General features: G+C 39.0%; 1 protein-coding gene across 3 annotated transcripts in view; it reads right to left on the bottom strand.

The window, feature by feature from the left end:
- afap1 (actin filament associated protein 1) overlaps positions 1-18,382 on the bottom strand; it is a 243,923-nt gene that overhangs the window by 42,476 nt on the left and 183,065 nt on the right. For all 3 annotated transcript variants that reach the window (XM_061961210.2, XM_061961209.2, XM_061961211.2), the window contains exons 7-12: positions 18,187-18,267; positions 13,576-13,648; positions 13,340-13,492; positions 6,562-6,773; positions 614-759; positions 437-551 (exon numbers count right to left, since the gene is read on the bottom strand). In XM_061961210.2, the coding sequence (XP_061817194.1) occupies positions 437-551; positions 614-759; positions 6,562-6,773; positions 13,340-13,492; positions 13,576-13,648; positions 18,187-18,267 (780 nt within the window). The remainder of the gene's footprint in view (positions 1-436; positions 552-613; positions 760-6,561; positions 6,774-13,339; positions 13,493-13,575; positions 13,649-18,186; positions 18,268-18,382) is intronic.

Raw genomic sequence — 18,382 nt, 5'->3', positions numbered from 1 at the left:
CGTTTTAATTTGTAAAGATTTTAGAGTGTTTTTTTGTAATGAGGAATTACATTAATGAGTCTTGTACCGGTATTCATGTTAGTGTTTAAGGTAGCTAGCAATTAGCACACAAGCTGCTGTGTAACCAATCCCGATTTTACAATCATTAAAATTTGAAACGGTAATACTAACCGCCAGGAATTTTACCGCTGTTTATCATTAATACGAGTAATCATTATATCCCTACGAGGGAGCCTACAAAGGTTGCATATTAGTAGGGAAGAAACATAGTTGAGATTAAAATAATATACAATAGAGGTAGGATATGTTGTAGGGATGAAATAAAGTAGGAATAAAAAAATGATCTGTGGTTACATATGTAGGATACCATGGTAGCATTCATAGTTGAATTGAAAGCAAGTGAAAACAGTGCTCGTGCTTGAGAAACCTTCCTTACCATTCCGTCGATCGGCACGTCATCATAGTGCAGAGCCGTGCCGCTGGGACAGGCATAGCTGCTGACTGGGTTGTCCAAGTACGGGTTAGGGGAGATGGCGCGCTTACTGGTGAAACTATAAGATACATTTAGTTAGCAACAGACAGCGTGTCGTGGTGTTTACAGAGTGTATACCACCATAGGGACTGCTTGGCCAGCTGGATGACGTTAGCGGTGGTCTCCACGTCGATGTAGTCGTAATGCAACGTGGCCGGGTCAGTGGTGGAGCCGGTCTCAGCCAATAGGACGCCGAGCCAACGACCCATAGTTTCAGACGAGGACGCCTGAGAGGAAAATGTTAGACTTGATAGCGTAGCAAACCAATATACAAAGTTAGGGCTGTAACTAGAGATGTCCGGTAATGGCTTTTTTGCCGATATTCCGATATTGTCCAACTCCTAATTATTGATTCCGATATATACAGTCGTGGAATTAACACATTATTATGCCTAATTTTGTTGTGATGCCCCGCTGGATGCATTAAACAATGTAACTTTACCATGAATTGATTAACGTGGACCCCGACTTAAACAAGTTGAAAAACTTATTCGGGTGTTACCATTTAGTGGTCAATTGTACGGAATATGTACTGTGCAATCTACTAATACAAGTTTCAATCAATCAATCAATCAAAAACAAGGTTTTCCTAAATAAGAGAACAACTTCAACTCAAGTTATGGAAAAAAATGCCAACATGGCACTGCCATATTTATTATTGAAGTCACAAAGTGCATTTTTTTTTTTTAAACATGCCTCAAAACAGCAGCTTGGAATTTGGGACATGCTCTCCCTGAGATAATCCTGATACCCACTACAACTATGGGAAATACTATACTTTGACTTTCACAAAGTGCATTTTTTATTTTTTTTAAACATGCCTCAAAACAGCTACAAAAACAATGAAGGCACACAGCTTCAGTCCAGAGTAGGAATGTCCGATAATGGCTTTTTGCCGATATCCGATATTTCGATATTGTCCAACTCTTTAATTACCGATACCGATATCAACCGATATATACAGTCGTGGAATTAACACATTATTATGCCTGATTTGGACAACCAGGTATGGTGAAGATAAGGTACTTTTAAAAAAAGTTTATAAAATAAAATAAGATAAATAAATTAAAAACATTTTCTTGAATAAAAAAGAAAGTAAAACAATATAAAAACAGTTACATAGAAACTAGTAATTAATGAAAATGAGCAAAATTAACTGTTAAAGGTTAGTACTATTAGTGGACCAGCAGCACGCACAATCATGTGTGCTTACGGACTGTATCCCTTGCAGACTGTATTGATATATATATTGATATATAATGTAGGAACCAGAATATTAATAACAGAAAGAAACAACCCTTTTGTGTGAATGAGTGTGAATGGGGGAGGGAGGTTTTTTGGGTTGGTGCACTAATTGTAAGTGTATCTTGTGTTTTTTATGTTGATTTAATAAAATTAAAAAATTAAAAAATTAAAAACCTGATACAGATAATAAAAAAAACGATACCGACAATTTCCGATATTACATTTTAACGCATTTATCGGCCGATAACATCGGCAGGCCGATATTATCGGACATCTCTAGTCCAGAGTATACTAGAGCACACTTGCCAACCTTGAGACTTACGAATTTGAGATGGGGGGGTGAGTTAGTGCTGCAAGGGGTTCTGGGTATTTGTTCTGTTGTGTTTATGTTGTGTTACGGTGCGGATGTTGTGTTTGTCATTCTTGTTTGGTGTGGGTTCACAGTGTGGCGCATATTTGTAACAGTGTTGAAAGTTGTTTATACGGCCACCCTCAGTGTGACCTGTATGGCTGTTGACCAAGTATGCATGGCATTCACTTATGTGTGTGTAAAAGCTGCATATATTATGTGACTGGGCCGGCACGTGACGACAGGTTGTAGAGGACACTAAAGGCAGTGCCTTTAAGGCACGCCCCCAATATTGTTGTCCGGGTGGACATCGGGAGAAATTCGGGAGAATGGTTGCCCCGGGAGATTTTTGGGAGGGGCACTGAAATTCGGGAGTCTACCGGGAAAATCAGGAGGTTGAAACCGATACCGATAATTTCCGATATTACATTTTAAAGCATTTATCGGCCGATAATATCGGCAGGCCGATATTATCGGACATCTCTAGCTGTAACAGTACATATTCTTGTTTATAGTCCATATTTTTAGGGCTGTCAAAAAAGCGAGTTGACTCGTTTACTTAGTCATGCAAAATGGATGGATGGAAGTTTTTTGGCGCATCATGGCAAGCCACACCTCTCTGTTATGACGCTGACAAAAGCATAGCAGACAAGATGAGCAAGTTGGCCCCATGGATGAATTTTGAAACAAAAACAACAATGGCGGAACAGTCAAAGAAAAAGTCAAACTAGAGGGAGTTTCACCAAAGCTGTAAGTACCATGCCAACGCTGTTTTAAAAGTGCACTGGACGAGCACGTGGCGTTGTGATGACTTCTTTACAGATACAGTCAAAAATAGTCTTTATTGTAACAAAAGGGAAGCTCAGTATTATCTCATGTTCCTTATCCAGTGTTGGCGTTAACGCACTTTTTGTGTCTTTTTACGCATTGAAATCAGAAAGGATGCGCATTTCCAGTTGTTCGCGTCCATGGGATGCAGATTTTATTTTATTTTTTTACCGACCCTGCCTTCTTCGGGTCAAAACGTTTCTTATTTTCATCGATTATCGCTTTCCGCCAGTGTTTTGTTTAGTTTATATTTGCCGGGTAAAATTTCCGTCCCTGTTTATTGCGTTTTTATCGGTCGTAAATTTTGAATAGCCGAAAGTTTTATCAATCACAAATAGAGCTGTCCGATAATGGCTTTTTTGCCGATATCCGATATTCCGATATTGTCCAACTCTTAATTACCGATTCCGATATCAACCGATACCGATCTATACAGTCGTGGGATTAACACATTATTATGCCTAATTTTGTTGTGATGCCCCGCTGGATGTATTAAACAATGTAACAAGGTTTTCCAAAATAAATCAACTCAAGTTATGGAATAAAATGGCAAAATGGCACTGCCATATTTATTATTGAAGTCACAAAGCGCATTATTTTTTTTAACATGCCTCAAAACAGCAGCTTGGAATGTGGGACATGCTCTCCCTGAGAGAGCATGAGGAGGTTGAGGTGGTGGTGGTGGTGGTGGTAGTGGTGGTGGGGCGTTAGGGGGGGGGGGGGGGGGGGGGGTGTATATTGTAGCGTCCCGGAAGAGTTAGTGCTGCAAGGGGTTCTGGGTATTTGTTCTGTTGTGTTACGGTGCGGATGTTCTCCCGAAATGTGTTTGTCATCCTTGTTTGGTGTGGGTTCACAGTGTGGCGCATATTTGTAACAGTGTTAAAGTTGTTTATACGGCCACCCTCAGTGTGACCTGTATGGCTGTTGATGAAGAATGCCTTGCATTCACTTGTGTGTGTGAAAAGCCGTAGATATTATGTGATCGGGCCGGCACGCAAAGGCAGTGCCTTTAAGGTTTATTGGCGCTCTGTACTTCTCCCTACGTCCGTGTACACAGCGGCGTTTTAAAAAGTCATACATTTTTACTTTTTGAAACCGATATCGATCATTTTGAAACCGATACCGATAATTTACGATATTACATTTTAAAGCATTTATCGGCCGATAATATAGGCAGTCCGATATTATTGGGCATCCCTAATCACAAATACTGCCTCAGTTTGCACTCTGACAACTTTACCGCGAGGGGCTGTCAAAAGAAAGACTTCATGGTAAACACTAAGGTGAGTGTAAAGTCAACCTTTTTTAACTTCATCCTGTGCCATGGCTCCAGTAAATGACTTGTTTGAGTCTTTGTGAGTCCATGGAAACTTCACTTTTATCTCCCGCTGTATCGACATCGTTCGAGGATGGAGACATGCTAGCCGTTAGCTTCAAGCTAACCAGCACCCGACCAGACTACTCCACCCCAAAAGCATACTTTGCAGGTCAACAAACGGGGCAAATATGTGCCTTTTGAAGTGTTAATATGCGAGGAGTGTTCAAAACGAGTCTCATGGCAAGTTAGCAAGTGTCGCTCGCATCCCTGACAATGACGTCATCACCGTCATTGTTTAATGAAGCAGAGATGCTGACTGTGCGCGCATGCATCGCCAGGCTCTGCTTTTTATCTATAGACTTGTCAGATTTAATTTTTTATTATCTACAGCAGGGGTGTCAAAAGTGTGGCCCGGAGGCCATTTGCGGCCCACAGCTAATGTTTTAAAGGCCCACGGCACATCCTAAAAATACTATTAAAATAAACAAAAACATATCAAAAGTGGGAAGAAAAAGCTTACAAGTGAAATGTAATTTAGAAAAAGTTGCAATGTTGACTAATAAAACAAAGTAGATTTTTTTCTTTAAAACTGTCAATGCTCAAAACATAATATTGAATCAAAATCAATGTTATTATGAATTATTGACCTATCCAAGGCTCCGATTACATCACATCAAATATTCCACTTTGAAAAAAATTTTTTGGTGCAAAATCTTGCCATAAAAAAACATAGTTTTCTTTGACAAAAATGGCAGAAAACAAACAAACAAAAAAACAACATAACCCCCCCCGCCAAAAAAAAACTTAGAATTGACGGCTAAATCTGAAGCAGTTTCATGCTTCACATTTTGTTCCCTTACTGTAGCAAAAATTCATGAAACCTTAAACGGGAACATTATCACCAGACCTATGTAAGCATCAATATATACCTTGATGTTGCAGAAAAAAGACCATATATTTTTTTAACCGATTTCCGAACTCTAAATGGGTGAATTTTGGCGAATTAAACGCCTTTCTATTATTCGCTCTCGGAGCGATGATGTCACATCGGGAAGCAATCCGCCATTTTCTCAAACACATTACAAACACAGAGTCAAATCAGCTCTGTTATTTTCAATTTTTTCGACTGTTTTCCGTACCTTGGAGACATCATGCCTCGTCGGTGTGTTGTCGGAGGGTGTAACAACACGAACAGGGACGGATTCAAGTTGCACCAGTGGCCCAAAGATGCGAAAGTGGCAAGAAATTGGACGTTTGTTCCGCACACTTTACCGACGAAAGCTATGCTACGACAGAGATGGCAAGAATGTGTGGATATCCTGCGACACTCAAAGCAGATGCATTTCCAACGATAAAGTCAAAGAAATCTGTCGCCAGACCCCCATTGAATCTGCCGGAGTGTGTGAGCAATTCAGGGACAAAGGACCTCGGTAGCACGACAAGCAATGGCGGTAGTTTGTTCCCGCAGACGAGCGAGCTAAACCCCCTGGATGTCTTGGCTCACACCGTCCCTTATGCCACCGAAGATGATCAAGAGAAGAATATCGACCCTAGCTTCCCTGGCCTGCTGACATCAACTCCAAAACTGGACAGATCAGCTTTCAGGAAAAGAGCGCGGATGAGGGTATGTCTACAGAATATATTAATTGATGAAAATTGGGCTGTCTGCACCCTCAAAGTGCATGTTGTTGCCAAATGTATTTCATATGCTGTAAACCTAGTTCATAGTTGTTAGTTTCCTTTAATGCCAAACAAACACATACCAATCGTTGGTTCGAAGGCGATCGCCGAATTCGTCCTTGCTTTCTCCCGTGTCGCTGGCTGTCGTGTCGTTTTCGTCGGTTTCGCTTGCATACGGTTCAAACCGATATGGCTCAATAGCTTCAGTTTCTTCTTCAATTTCGTTTTCGCTACCTGCCTCCACACTACAACCATCCGTTTCAATACAAGCGTAATCTGTTGAATCGCTTAAGCCGCTGAAATCCGAGTCTGAATCCGAGCTAATGTCGCTATAGCTTGCTGTTCTATGCCCCATGTTTGTTTGTGTTGGCATCACTATGTGACGTCACAGGAAAATGGACGGGTGTATATAACGATGGTTAAAATCAGGCACTTTGAAGCTTTTTTTTAGGGATATTGCGTGATGGGTAAAATTTTGAAAAAAACTTCGAAAAATAAAATAAGCCACTGGGAACTGATTTTTAATGGTTTTAACCCTTCTGAAATTGTGATAATGTTTCCCTTTAAAACCAATGTACGTATCATTGCACCACTATACAGAATACATACCTCTAGTACGGCTACTTCCTGTCCGTTGCGGAGCAAGCGGAAGGCAAAGCGGTGTTTGTGGTCGAGGCCTGGGATGACCTCGCAGCCTCGTAGGGGCAAGGAGGCGATGTGGCTCTTCAGGTCGTCCTGGTCCTTGTGGAGGAGCAGCTGGTTGTCTTTGAGGCGGCACCAACGCTCCCGCCACCGGTTATTGGACAGCACGTTCAGGTATCCTTTGGAGGACATGGTGGTCATCATTAAATACAGCCAAGAGGAGCAATTGCGTTGATTATATAAACAGAATTACTGTTGCCTTTTGAAGTATTAATGTGCGAGGAGTGTACAAAAGGAGTCTATCGGAGAAGTGGCTGACAAGTTAGCACTTCTATGTACTCGTGGATGTGTGAGCATTTACAGTTTTGTCTATTTCTATTATAAAACATCATAATTAAATTATCCCCTCAACTCCCCCCAAAATGGATTAACTCGCTGGAATAAAAAAGACAATATAACATACATCCATAAACGTGGACACATGTGAAAAAGGCAATATATTTATCTGTACAGTAATCCATTTATTTGTTTATATATATTTATTTATTTTATATATATATTTATATACTATTTATATATAATTATTTATTTATATATGCACCTTATTGCTTTTTTATCCTGCACTACCATGAGCTTATGTAACGAAATTTCGTTCTTATCAGTGCTGTAAAGTTCAAATTCGAATGACAATAAAAAAGGAAGTCTAGTCTAAAAGGTGGCAGTTGGCATTAATAACTAGGAGGAGGAGCAACTGTATTCATTATGACATATTTAGGTGGGAAACATCACCGGGAAGGCTGAAGAGTGTGACCCCACGAGCATTTTTCTGTGCATGAGTGATTTTAGAATAGAATAGAATAGAATAGAAAGTACTTTATTGATCCCTGGGGGAAATTCAGCACCACAGTTCGCTCACAATAGACAATAAATATTATACATCATTATACACATGTGAATAATATAAATATATTACCGTATATATACAAACCCCGTTTCCATATGAGTTGGGAAATTGTGTTAGATGTAAATATAAACGGAATACTATGATTTGCAAATCATTTTCAAGCCATATTCAGTTGAATATGCTACAAAGACAACATATTTGATGTTCAAACTGATAAAGATTTTTTTTTTGTTGCAAATAATCATTAACTTTAGAATTTGATGCCAGCAACACGTGACAAAGAAGTTGGGAAAGGTGGCAATAAATACTGATAAAGTTGAGGAATGCTCATCAATCACTTATTTGGAACATCCCACAGGTGAACAGGCAAATTGGGAACAGGTGGGTGCCATGATTGGGTATAAAAGTAGATTCCATGAAATGCTCAGTCATTCACAAACAAGGATGGGGCAAGGGTCACCACTTTGTCAACAAATGCGTGAGCAAATTGTTGAACAGTTTGAGAAAAACCTTTCTCAACCAGCTATTGCAAGGAATTTAGGGATTTCACCATCTACGCTCCGTAATATCGCCAAAGGGTTCAGAGAATCTGGAGAAATCACTGCACGTAAGCAGCTAAGCCCGTGACCTTCGATCCCTCAGGCTGTACTGCATCAACAAGCGACATCAGTGTGTAAAGGGTATCACCACATGGGCTCAGGAACACTTCAGAAACCCACTGTCAGTAACTACAGTTGGACGCTACATCTGTAAGTGCAAGTTAAAACTCTCCTATGCAAGGCGAAAACCATTTATCAACAACACCCAGAAACACCGTCGGCTTCGCTGGGCCTGAGCTCATCTAAGATGGACTGATACAAAGTGGAAAAGTGTTCTGTGGTCTGACGAGTCCACATTTCAAATTGTTTTTGGAAACTGTGGACGTCGTGTCCTCCGGACCAAAGAGGAAAAGAACCATCCGGATTGTTATAGGCGCAAAGTTGAAAAGCCAGCATCTGTGATTGTATGGGGGTGTATTAGTGCCCAAGACATGGGTAACTTACACATCTGTGAAGGGGCCATTAATGCTGAAAGGTACATACAGGTTTTGGAGCAACATATGTTGCCATCCAAGCAACGTTACCATGGACGCCCCTGCTTATTTCAGCAAGACAATGCCAAGCCACGTGTTACATCAACGTGGCTTCATAGTAAAAGAGTGCGGGTACTAGACTGGCCTACCTGTAGTCCAGACCTGTCTCCCATTGAAAATGTGTGGCGCATTATGAACGGAGACCCCCGGACTGTTGAACAACTTAAGCTGTACATCAAGCAAGAATGGGAAAGAATTCCACCTGAGAAGCTTAAAAAATGTGTCTCCTCAGTTCCCAAACGTTTACTGAGTGTTGTTAAAAGGAAAGGCCATGTAACACAGTGGTGAACATGCCCTTTCCCAACTACTTTGGCACGTGTTGCAGCCATGAAATTCTAAGTTAATTATTATTTGCAAAAAAAATAAAGTTTATGAGTTTGAACATCAAATATGTTGTCTTTGTAGTGCATTCAATTGAATATGGGTTGAAAAGGATTTGCAAATCATTGTATTCCGTTTATATTTACATCTAACACAATTTCCCAACTCATATGGAAACGGGGTTTGTATATTGTACATTTAAGTACAGTCAAGAATGAACATATGCATTATACAGTCTGATGGCTGTCGGTATGAAGGACCTTCTGTGTCGTTTTGGGAGTCTGAGCCTTCCACTGAACGTGCTCATTCTCTCCGCCAGGTCCGAGTGTAGTGGGTGCATACTTGCCTACCCTCTCGAATTTTCCGGGAGACTCCCGAATTTCAGTGCCTCTCCCGAAAATCTCCCGGGACAACCATTCTCCCGAATTTCTCCCGATTTCCAGCCGGACAACTATATTGGGGGCGTGCCTTAAAGGCACTGCCTTTAATGTCCTCTCTCACCTGAAAAGGAGACTATTATTTATGTCTCCGTTATCCATAGGTTTATCTATAACCCATAAAGTAGGCAGGCACGGAGCTATTTCTCAGCGTGTGTTTATTCCAGCCGGCACGTTAATACACTGACACACAACATCCGGATTCCCATCATGCATTGCTTCAAAACTACGGCAAGTAGTAATGTCCAAAATTTCCAGCCGGACAAACAATATTGGGGGCAGGCCTTAAAGGCACTGCCTTTAGCGTCCTCTCACCTGAAAAGGAGACTATTATATATGTCTCCGTTATCCATAGGTTTATCTATAACCCATAACACGGTGGATGAATGGATATAGTCACTCATTAACGGTCAGAGAAGCACAAGGCGGCGGCAACGCAGTATTAAGGGCCACCTTGCAACCAACATCCCGTTCTCATTTGCGGATGTTTTCAACAAATCCGTGAAGGATATGTTCCCGGATTCAGAGATCGCTCGCCAGTACTCAAATGGCAGGACAAAGGCTACTCAAATAGTGAAAGGTAAGTGTTATTCTTTTTTAAGTAAGAAAGCAAGTACAGTACAGTTAATAGAACAACTGTGTATTCATTACTGTGTACTGTACTATATATATATATATATATATATATATATATATATATATATATATATATATTAGGGATGTCCGATAATGGCTTTTTGCCGATATCCGATATTGTCCAACTCTTTAATTACCGATACCGATATCAATCGATATATACAGTCGTGGAATTAACACATTATTATGCCTAATTTGGACAACCAGGTATGTTGAAGATAAGGTACTTTAAAAAAATAATAATAAAATAAAATAAGATAAATAAATTAAAAACATTTTCTTGAATAAAAAAGAAAGCAAAACAATATAAAAACAGTTACATAGAAACTAGTAATTAATGAAAATGAGTCAAATTAACTGTTAAAGGTTAGTACTATTAGTGGACCAGCAGCACGCACAATCATGTGTGCTTACGGACTGTATCCCTTGCAGACTGTATTGGAACCAGAATATTAATAACAGAAAGAAACAACCCTTTTGTGTGAATGAGTGTTAATAAAATATGATAAAAAAATAAAAAATAAAAAACCCGATACCGATAATTTCCGATATTACATTTTAACGCAGATTCGATCCCCGCTTCCGCCATCCTAGTCACTGCTGTTGTGTCCTTGGGCAAGACACTTTACCCACCTGCTCCCACTGCCACCCACACTGGTTTAAATGTAACTTAGATATTGGGTTTCACTATGTAAAGCGCTTTGAGTCACTAGAGAAAAGCGCTATATAAATATAATTCACTTCACTTCACTTACTAATTTTGGCAGTTCTTGAACTCACCGTAGTGTGGACTGTGACGCAACAGTTTGTTTAAATGTAAAATCTTCCACTCCTTTGTCTCATTTTGTCAACCAAAAGTTTTATGCTGTGCGTGAATGCACAAAGGTGAACTTTGCTGATGCCATTGACTTGTTGGCGTGCTAATCAGGCATGTTTGGTCAATGCTAACGTGCTATTTAGGCTAGCTGTATGTACATATTGCATCATTATGCCTCATTTGTAGGTATATTTGAGCTCATTTAATATCCTTTACTTGTATCCTCTTTCAAGGGGACGGCGTGGCGCAGTTGGGAGAGTGACCATGCCAGCAACCTGGTTCAATCCCCACCTTCTACCATTCTAGTCACGTCCGTTGTGTCCTTGAGCAAGACACTTCACCCTTGCTCCGGATGGGTCGTGGTTAGCGCCTTGCATGGCAGCTCCCGCCATCAGTGTGTGAATGTGTGTGTGAATGGGTGAATGTGGAAATAGTGTCAAAGCGCTTTGAGTACCTTAAAAGGTAGAAAAGCGCTATACAAGTATAACCCATTTGTATATAATTTATATTTGCATGTCTCATGACACATTATCTGTATGTAATATTGGCTGCATCTCAGATAGTTGTCTGTGTGCCATGTTGTTCCGGACCACAGCAAACATTACCTAGCTTGCCCAAGATTGTAATAAATCTCTTAAAGAAGACAGCCTGCTGTTTCTTTTAACTTGGACACACACATCTATACCTTTGGCCATTAAAAGCCAGTAATTTCCAGGAGTTATCTCACCTTCTGAGTAGCCTCTGATTTACTAATGGTTTCTAATGTTGTAAAAATGTGTAGAATAAATATTACATTTCAACATTTCTGTCAACGAAGATTTGCTTCAGCCTGCGACACATAGTCATTTTGATAGTAGGCTATTATAGCTAATATAGACACTTACATCATGTGTTGACTTCATTATAAGACTTATATAATACTTTTAAAGTCATTTTGATAGTAGGCTATTATAGCTAATATAGACACTTACATCATGTGTTGACTTCATTATAAGACTTATAAAGTCATTTTGGTAGTAGGCTATTTTAGCTAATATAGACACTTACGTCATGTGTTGTCTTCATTATAAGACTTATATAAGACTTTTAAAGTAATTTTGATAGTAGGCTATTATAGCTAATATAGACACTTACATCATGTGTTGACTTCATTATAAGACTTATAAAGTTATTTTGCTAGTAGGTTATTTTAGCTAACATAGACACTTACGTCATGTGTTGCCTTCATTATTGTCAGAGTTTGTAGGACACGAACCCCAAGATGCAGAGAAGGCGGAAGGCGTTATACGGGAAAACATGATTTAATGTTCATAAAGTAAAGGAAAAAACACAAACCAGGAACTAGGAACAGGAAACAGGATGCCAGGGAAACAAGAACTGGAAGGAAGACGAGGAACAAAAAGACAGCTGACTACAAACAGCTACAGAATATAGCTTACCGCTACCGCATCCAGCTACACTGACAACGACAAGTAGAAATGACAATGATCCAGCACTGACTGGAGGAGAAGGCTGGTTTAAATAGCAGCTGGCTGATTGACACCAGGTGTGGCCAGGTGCCAATCAGCCACAGCTGAGGGGACACAGCACTCAGGGAGACAAGTAGGAAATAAAGACAAAATAAAAGTGCTGGACAGAAAACTAAGACAAACGCAGAGAAAAAACTAAAACACAGTCAAACTGTCAGGGACAAGCCTGACAATTATAAGACTTATAAGACTTTTAAAGTCATTTTGGTAGTAGTTTATTATAGCTTATATAACTTACATCATGTGTTGACTTCATTATAAGACTTATATAAGACTTTTAAAGTAATTTTGATAGTACGCTATTATAGCTAATATAGACACTTACATCATGTGTTGACTTCATTATAAGACTTATATAAGACTTTTAAAGTAATTTTGATAGTAGGCTATTATAGCTAATATAGACACTTACATCATGTGTTGACTTCATTATAAGACTTATATAAGACTTTTAAAGTAATTTTGATAGTAGGCTATTATAGCTAATATAGACACTTACATCATGTGTTGACTTCATTATAAGACTTAGACTTTTAAAGTAATTTTGATAGTAGGCTATTATAGCTAATATAGACACTTACATCATGTGTTGACTTCATTATAAGACTTATAAAGTCATTTTGGTAGTAGGCTATTTTAGCTAATATAGACACTTACGTCATGTGTTGCTTTCATTATAAGACTTTTAAAGTCATTTTGATAGTAGGCTATTTTAGCTAATATAGACACTTACGTCATGTGTTGCCTTCATTATAAGACTTATATTTTAGACTTTGAATTTTTTGCGGCTCCAGACAGATTAGTTTTTTGTATTTTTGGCCCAATATGGCTCTTTCAACATTTTGGGTTGCCGACCCCTGTACTTACCTAAAAGAAAATATTGGGATAACTCCAAAATGAAATGACAATTTACACATTGTACATTATATTATAGCTGTTGTAGTATTTCTTGTTGAGGACGTAGCTTACCACATGATGGCACGTCTTCCTCCGCTGACGAGGTCTGCTCCTCCATGGAAGGCTTCTTTTTGCCCAGACCAATGATCTTAGTGATCTTAATTCCGGCACCCTTCCCAACTGTTCCGGTCTTTTGATCCGACTTGGAATTCTTCTTGCCTTTCCCTGGACATAATCAAAAAAACAAACAAAACCCATATTATTCCGGTCAAACTTGACAAAAAGTTTTGGTTACTGATAATATGTACCGTTATCCTTGTCCATGTGTCCGTTCTCGGGCGTTGCTTCGCCATCTGAGCTCGGCTTGTCGGATGACAATTTCTGTGAAGAAATATTACAAAATGATTAGAATATGCATGTATATAAAAGGCCACTAAAAAAGTGATGGACAAGATGGCAACAGGTGGTACTGCGACTTCATCCAACCTAAACAATCTGGGTTTCTGCGTTTCTGGCCATACAACTGCACATGTCGACGATCATTTTGCCACCTCTTGCTATCACAATGTCTTCCTGTCACTCCAACTCAGCAAGTCGGGCGGACAGCAGCGGCCATACTTGCCAACCCTCCCGGATTTTCCGGGAGACTCCCGAAATTCAGCGCCTTTCCCGAAAACCTCCCGGGACAAATTTTCTCCGGAAAATCTCCCGAAATTCATGCGGACCTGAGTGACGTGTCGACAGCCTGTTTTCACGTCCGCTTTCCCACAATATAAACAGCGTGCCTGCCCAATCACTTTACAACTGTAGAATGATGGAGGGCGAGTTCTTGGTTTCTTATGTGGGTTTATTGTTAGGCAGTTTCATTAACGTCCTCCCAGCGTGGCAACAACACACAACAGTCACGTTTTCGTCTACCATAAAGCAGTTCGTCTGCCGTAAACAGCAATGTTGTGACACTCTTAAACAGGACAATACTGCCATCTACTGTACATGCATATGTGACAATAACATCTAGGGCTTTTAGAGAGTGCTGTGCACAACTGCGCACACAACAAGGAGACGAAGCAGAATCCATCATCAGAAAGGGTGTTCAGCATGGTTAGAAAAATAGTGACAGAGAATAGAACAAGGATGGACAATTCAACAATTAACTCAACAATGAGTAGATGAGTGTTATGTGTGTGTATATGTGTAAATAAATGAACACTGAAATTCAAGTATTTGTATGTATATATATATATATATATATATATATAGCTAGAATTCACTGAAAGTCAAGTATTTCTTATATATATATATATATATATATATATATATATATATATATATATATATATATATATGAAATACTTGACTTGGTGAATTCTAGCTGTAAATATACTCCTCCCCTCTTAACCACGCCCCCCCCCCCCCCTCCCCACCCCCCCGAAATCGGAGGTCTCAAGGTTGGCAAGTACGGCAGCGACACAAATGGCACCGGGGACTGTGGAGGACTCGGGTCGACTCTGTGTCACATACGGCTGCGACAGCAAGTTCTCTCCTTGGTTATAATAATAAATTGAGTAATCAAACAAGAGTCAACGTCTATCGTATTCTTTGTGATATGTTGGTATGTTTCCATTAAAAAATTGCAAACCAAATATTACATCATTTTCACAAGAAACTTTAATCTGGCTGTGAACAGGCTATAAATACTGCATGAACAATTTTTTGTTGTAAATTAGACAAATTATAAAATCTATTGGGGGCACGCAATTAGCACTTCTAAAGTTTTGCCTATCATTGCAGCGACTATCTTTTCAAATGCTCTTCTTCTTCACCTTCTTCCTTATGCCTGACCATTTCTTTTTTTATTTCAGCCTGTCAATGGTTTTCAAGGAACACTCTCACAATATCAACCCTCTTTTGATGGCGTGAAACACGATAAAGAAGCACTCAACCAAGAGTTGAGATTCAAAGAACATAGGTGTTAAGTAGAGATGTCCGATAATGGATTTTTTGCCGATATCCGATATTGTCCAACTCTTACTTACCGATTCCGATATCAACCGATACTGATGTATACAGTCGTAGAATTAACACATTATTATGCCTAATTTTGTTGTGATGCCTCGCTGGATGCATTAAACAATGTAACAAGGTTTTCCAAAATAAATCAACTCAAGTTATGTAAAAAAATGCCAACATGGCACTGCCATATTTATTATTGAAGTCACAAAGTGCATTATTGTTTTTAACATGCCTCAAAACAGCAGCTTGGAATTTGGGACATGCTCTCCCAGAGAGAGCATGAGGAGGTTGAGGTGGGCGGGGTTTGGGGGGGGGGGGGGTGTATATTGTAGCGTCCCGGAAGAGTTAGTGCTGCAAGGGGTTCTGGGTATTTGTTCTGTTGCGTTTATGTTGTGTTACGGTGCGGATGTTCTCCCGAAATGCGTTTGTCATTCTTGTTTGGTGTGGGTTCAGTGTGGCGCATATTTGTAACAGTGTTAAAGTTGTTTATACCGCCACCCTCACTGTGACCTGTATGGCTGTTGACCAAGTATGATGCATTCACTTGTGTGTGTGAAAATCCGTGGATATTATGTGATTGGGCCGGCACGTAAAGGCAGTGCCTTTAAGGTTTATTGCCGCTCTGTACTTCTCCCTACGTCCGTGTACACAGCGGCGTTTTAAAAAATCATACATTTTACTTTTTGAAACCGATACCGATCATTTCCGATATTACATTGTAAAGCATTTATCAGCCTATAATATCGGCAGTCCGATATTATCGGACATCTCTAGTGTTAAGGTTTTTGGGTGTTAGGCTTGACAAACATTTGTCATGGAAATCACATATAAATGGTACAGAGGCTAAACTATGTAAAACTATTTCTGTTTTACACAAAGTGAAAGAATTTCTAAAGCATTGTATATTTTGTATAATGCACTAATTGTTCCATATCTACCGCACTGTGTAGAAGTGTGGGGTAGTGCCTGTAAAACATATTTAAATCATATCTTCCCTCTGCAGAAAAAAGCCGTAAGAATTATTACTGGAAATGCATACAGGGAACCCACAAATCCAATATTCAAACAGTTAAACTTGTTGAAATGTCATGAATTGGTAGAGCAGATACACAAATTCTTCCAAACAACATTGAAAACACACACACGCACGCACGCACACATGCGCACGCACACACACACACACACACACACACACACACACACACACACACACACACACACACACACACACGCACACACGCACACACACACACACACACACACACATTCGGCCTCCTCCCATTTCCCCTCCAGTCAGCTGCACATTCGCCGACGACAAGCTAAAGCTGAATTTCACTTTTGAAAAGTTTTATTCTTGTAGCAATATGGTTGTTAAAGTTAAGGATTTGTGTGATTTCAGATCAGTTTGTGAGGGCACCAAAGGGACTTCTGTGTGTGTGCGCATGATGGTAGAGCTGCTGCCGCTAGGGCAGTTTGTCTTGTTAATAAAGCAGTTAATTCCTCACCTCATTGTTGTGTTTATTGGATATACAGTAGTGTATAGCACAGGGGTCCCCCAACCTTTTTCAAACCAAGAGCTACTTCTCGGGTACTGATTAATGCGACGGGCTAGCAGTTTAATACACACTTAAATAAATTGCCAGTAATAGCCAATTTGCTCAATTTACCTTTAACTCTATGTTATTATTAATAATTATGGGTTGTGGGTTGTACTTGTATAGCGCTTTTCTACCTTCAAGGTACTCAAAGCGCTTTGACACTACTTCCACATTTACCCATTCACACACACATTCACACACTGATTAATTAATGATATTTATCTTTTACGGAAGGTTTTTTGTAGAGAATAAATGATGAAAAAAACACTTAATTGAACGGTTTAAAAGAGGAGAAAACACGAAAAACATTTTTTTTTTTTTTTGAAACATAGTTTATCTTCAATGTCGACTCTTTAAAATTCAAAATTCAACCGAAAAAAAGAAGAGAAAAACTAGCTAATTCGAATCTTTTTGAAAAATTAAAACAATAATTTATGGAACATCATTAGTAATTTTTCCTGATTAAGATTAATTTCAGAATTTTGATGACATGTTTTAAATAGGTTAAAATCCAATCTGCACTTTGTTAGAATATATAACAAAATGGACCAAGCTATATTTCTAACAAAGACAAATCATTATTTCTTCTAGATTTTCCAGAACAAAAATTTTAAAAGAAATTCAAAAGACTTTGAAATAAGATTTATATTTATTTCTACAGATTTTCTAGATTTGCCAGAATAATTTTTTTGAATTTTAATCATAATAAGTTTGAAGAAATATTTCACAAATATTCTTCGTCGAAAAAACAGAAGCTAAAATGAAGAATTAAATTCAAATGTATTTATTATTCTTTACAATAAAAAAAATAAATTTACTTGAACATTGATTTACATTGTCAGGAAATAAGAGGAAGGAATTTAAAAAGTAAAAAGGTATAAGTGTTTAAAAATCCTAAAATCATTTTTAAGGCTGTATTTTTTCTCTAAAATTGTCTTTCTGAAAGTTATAAGAAGCAAAGTAAAAAAATAAATGAATTTATTTAAACAAGTGAAGACAAAGTCTTTAAAATATTTTCTTGGATTTTCAAATTCTATTTGAGTTTTGTCTCTCTTAGAATTAAAAATGTCGAGCAAAGCGAGACCAGCTTGCTAGTAAATAAATACAATTTAAAAAATAGAGGCAGCTCACTGGTAAGTGCTGCTATTTGAGCTATTTTTAGAACAGGCCAGCGGGCGACTCATCTGGTCCTTATGGGCGACCTGGTGCCCGCGGGCACTGCGTTGGTGACCCCTGGTATAGCACTTTATATTGTGTTTAAAGTGTACAAACCCTCACTAAAACATGCACAAACGCGTTAAGTTTCACCTTTTCCAGCTCAGACTTGTAGACAGGCGATCCGGAGCGATCCAGTTCAGACGTCCCACTTCCGCACAGCTCTCTCATGATCTAAAAAGTTGACAGAATACAAAAAAACAACAGGATGGTGACTTCTGTCGACATTTGGAGTGTGCCAACATCAATTCTTAGATGCATCACGATGTGACGATTAATATCAATTAGT

Source organism: Nerophis lumbriciformis, linkage group LG05, assembly GCF_033978685.3.
Source record: "Nerophis lumbriciformis linkage group LG05, RoL_Nlum_v2.1, whole genome shotgun sequence".
NCBI classification, from domain to species: domain Eukaryota; kingdom Metazoa; phylum Chordata; class Actinopteri; order Syngnathiformes; family Syngnathidae; genus Nerophis; species Nerophis lumbriciformis.
The sequence above is the reverse complement of the archived record's forward strand: the minus strand, read 5'-3'. Positions and strand labels throughout refer to the sequence as shown.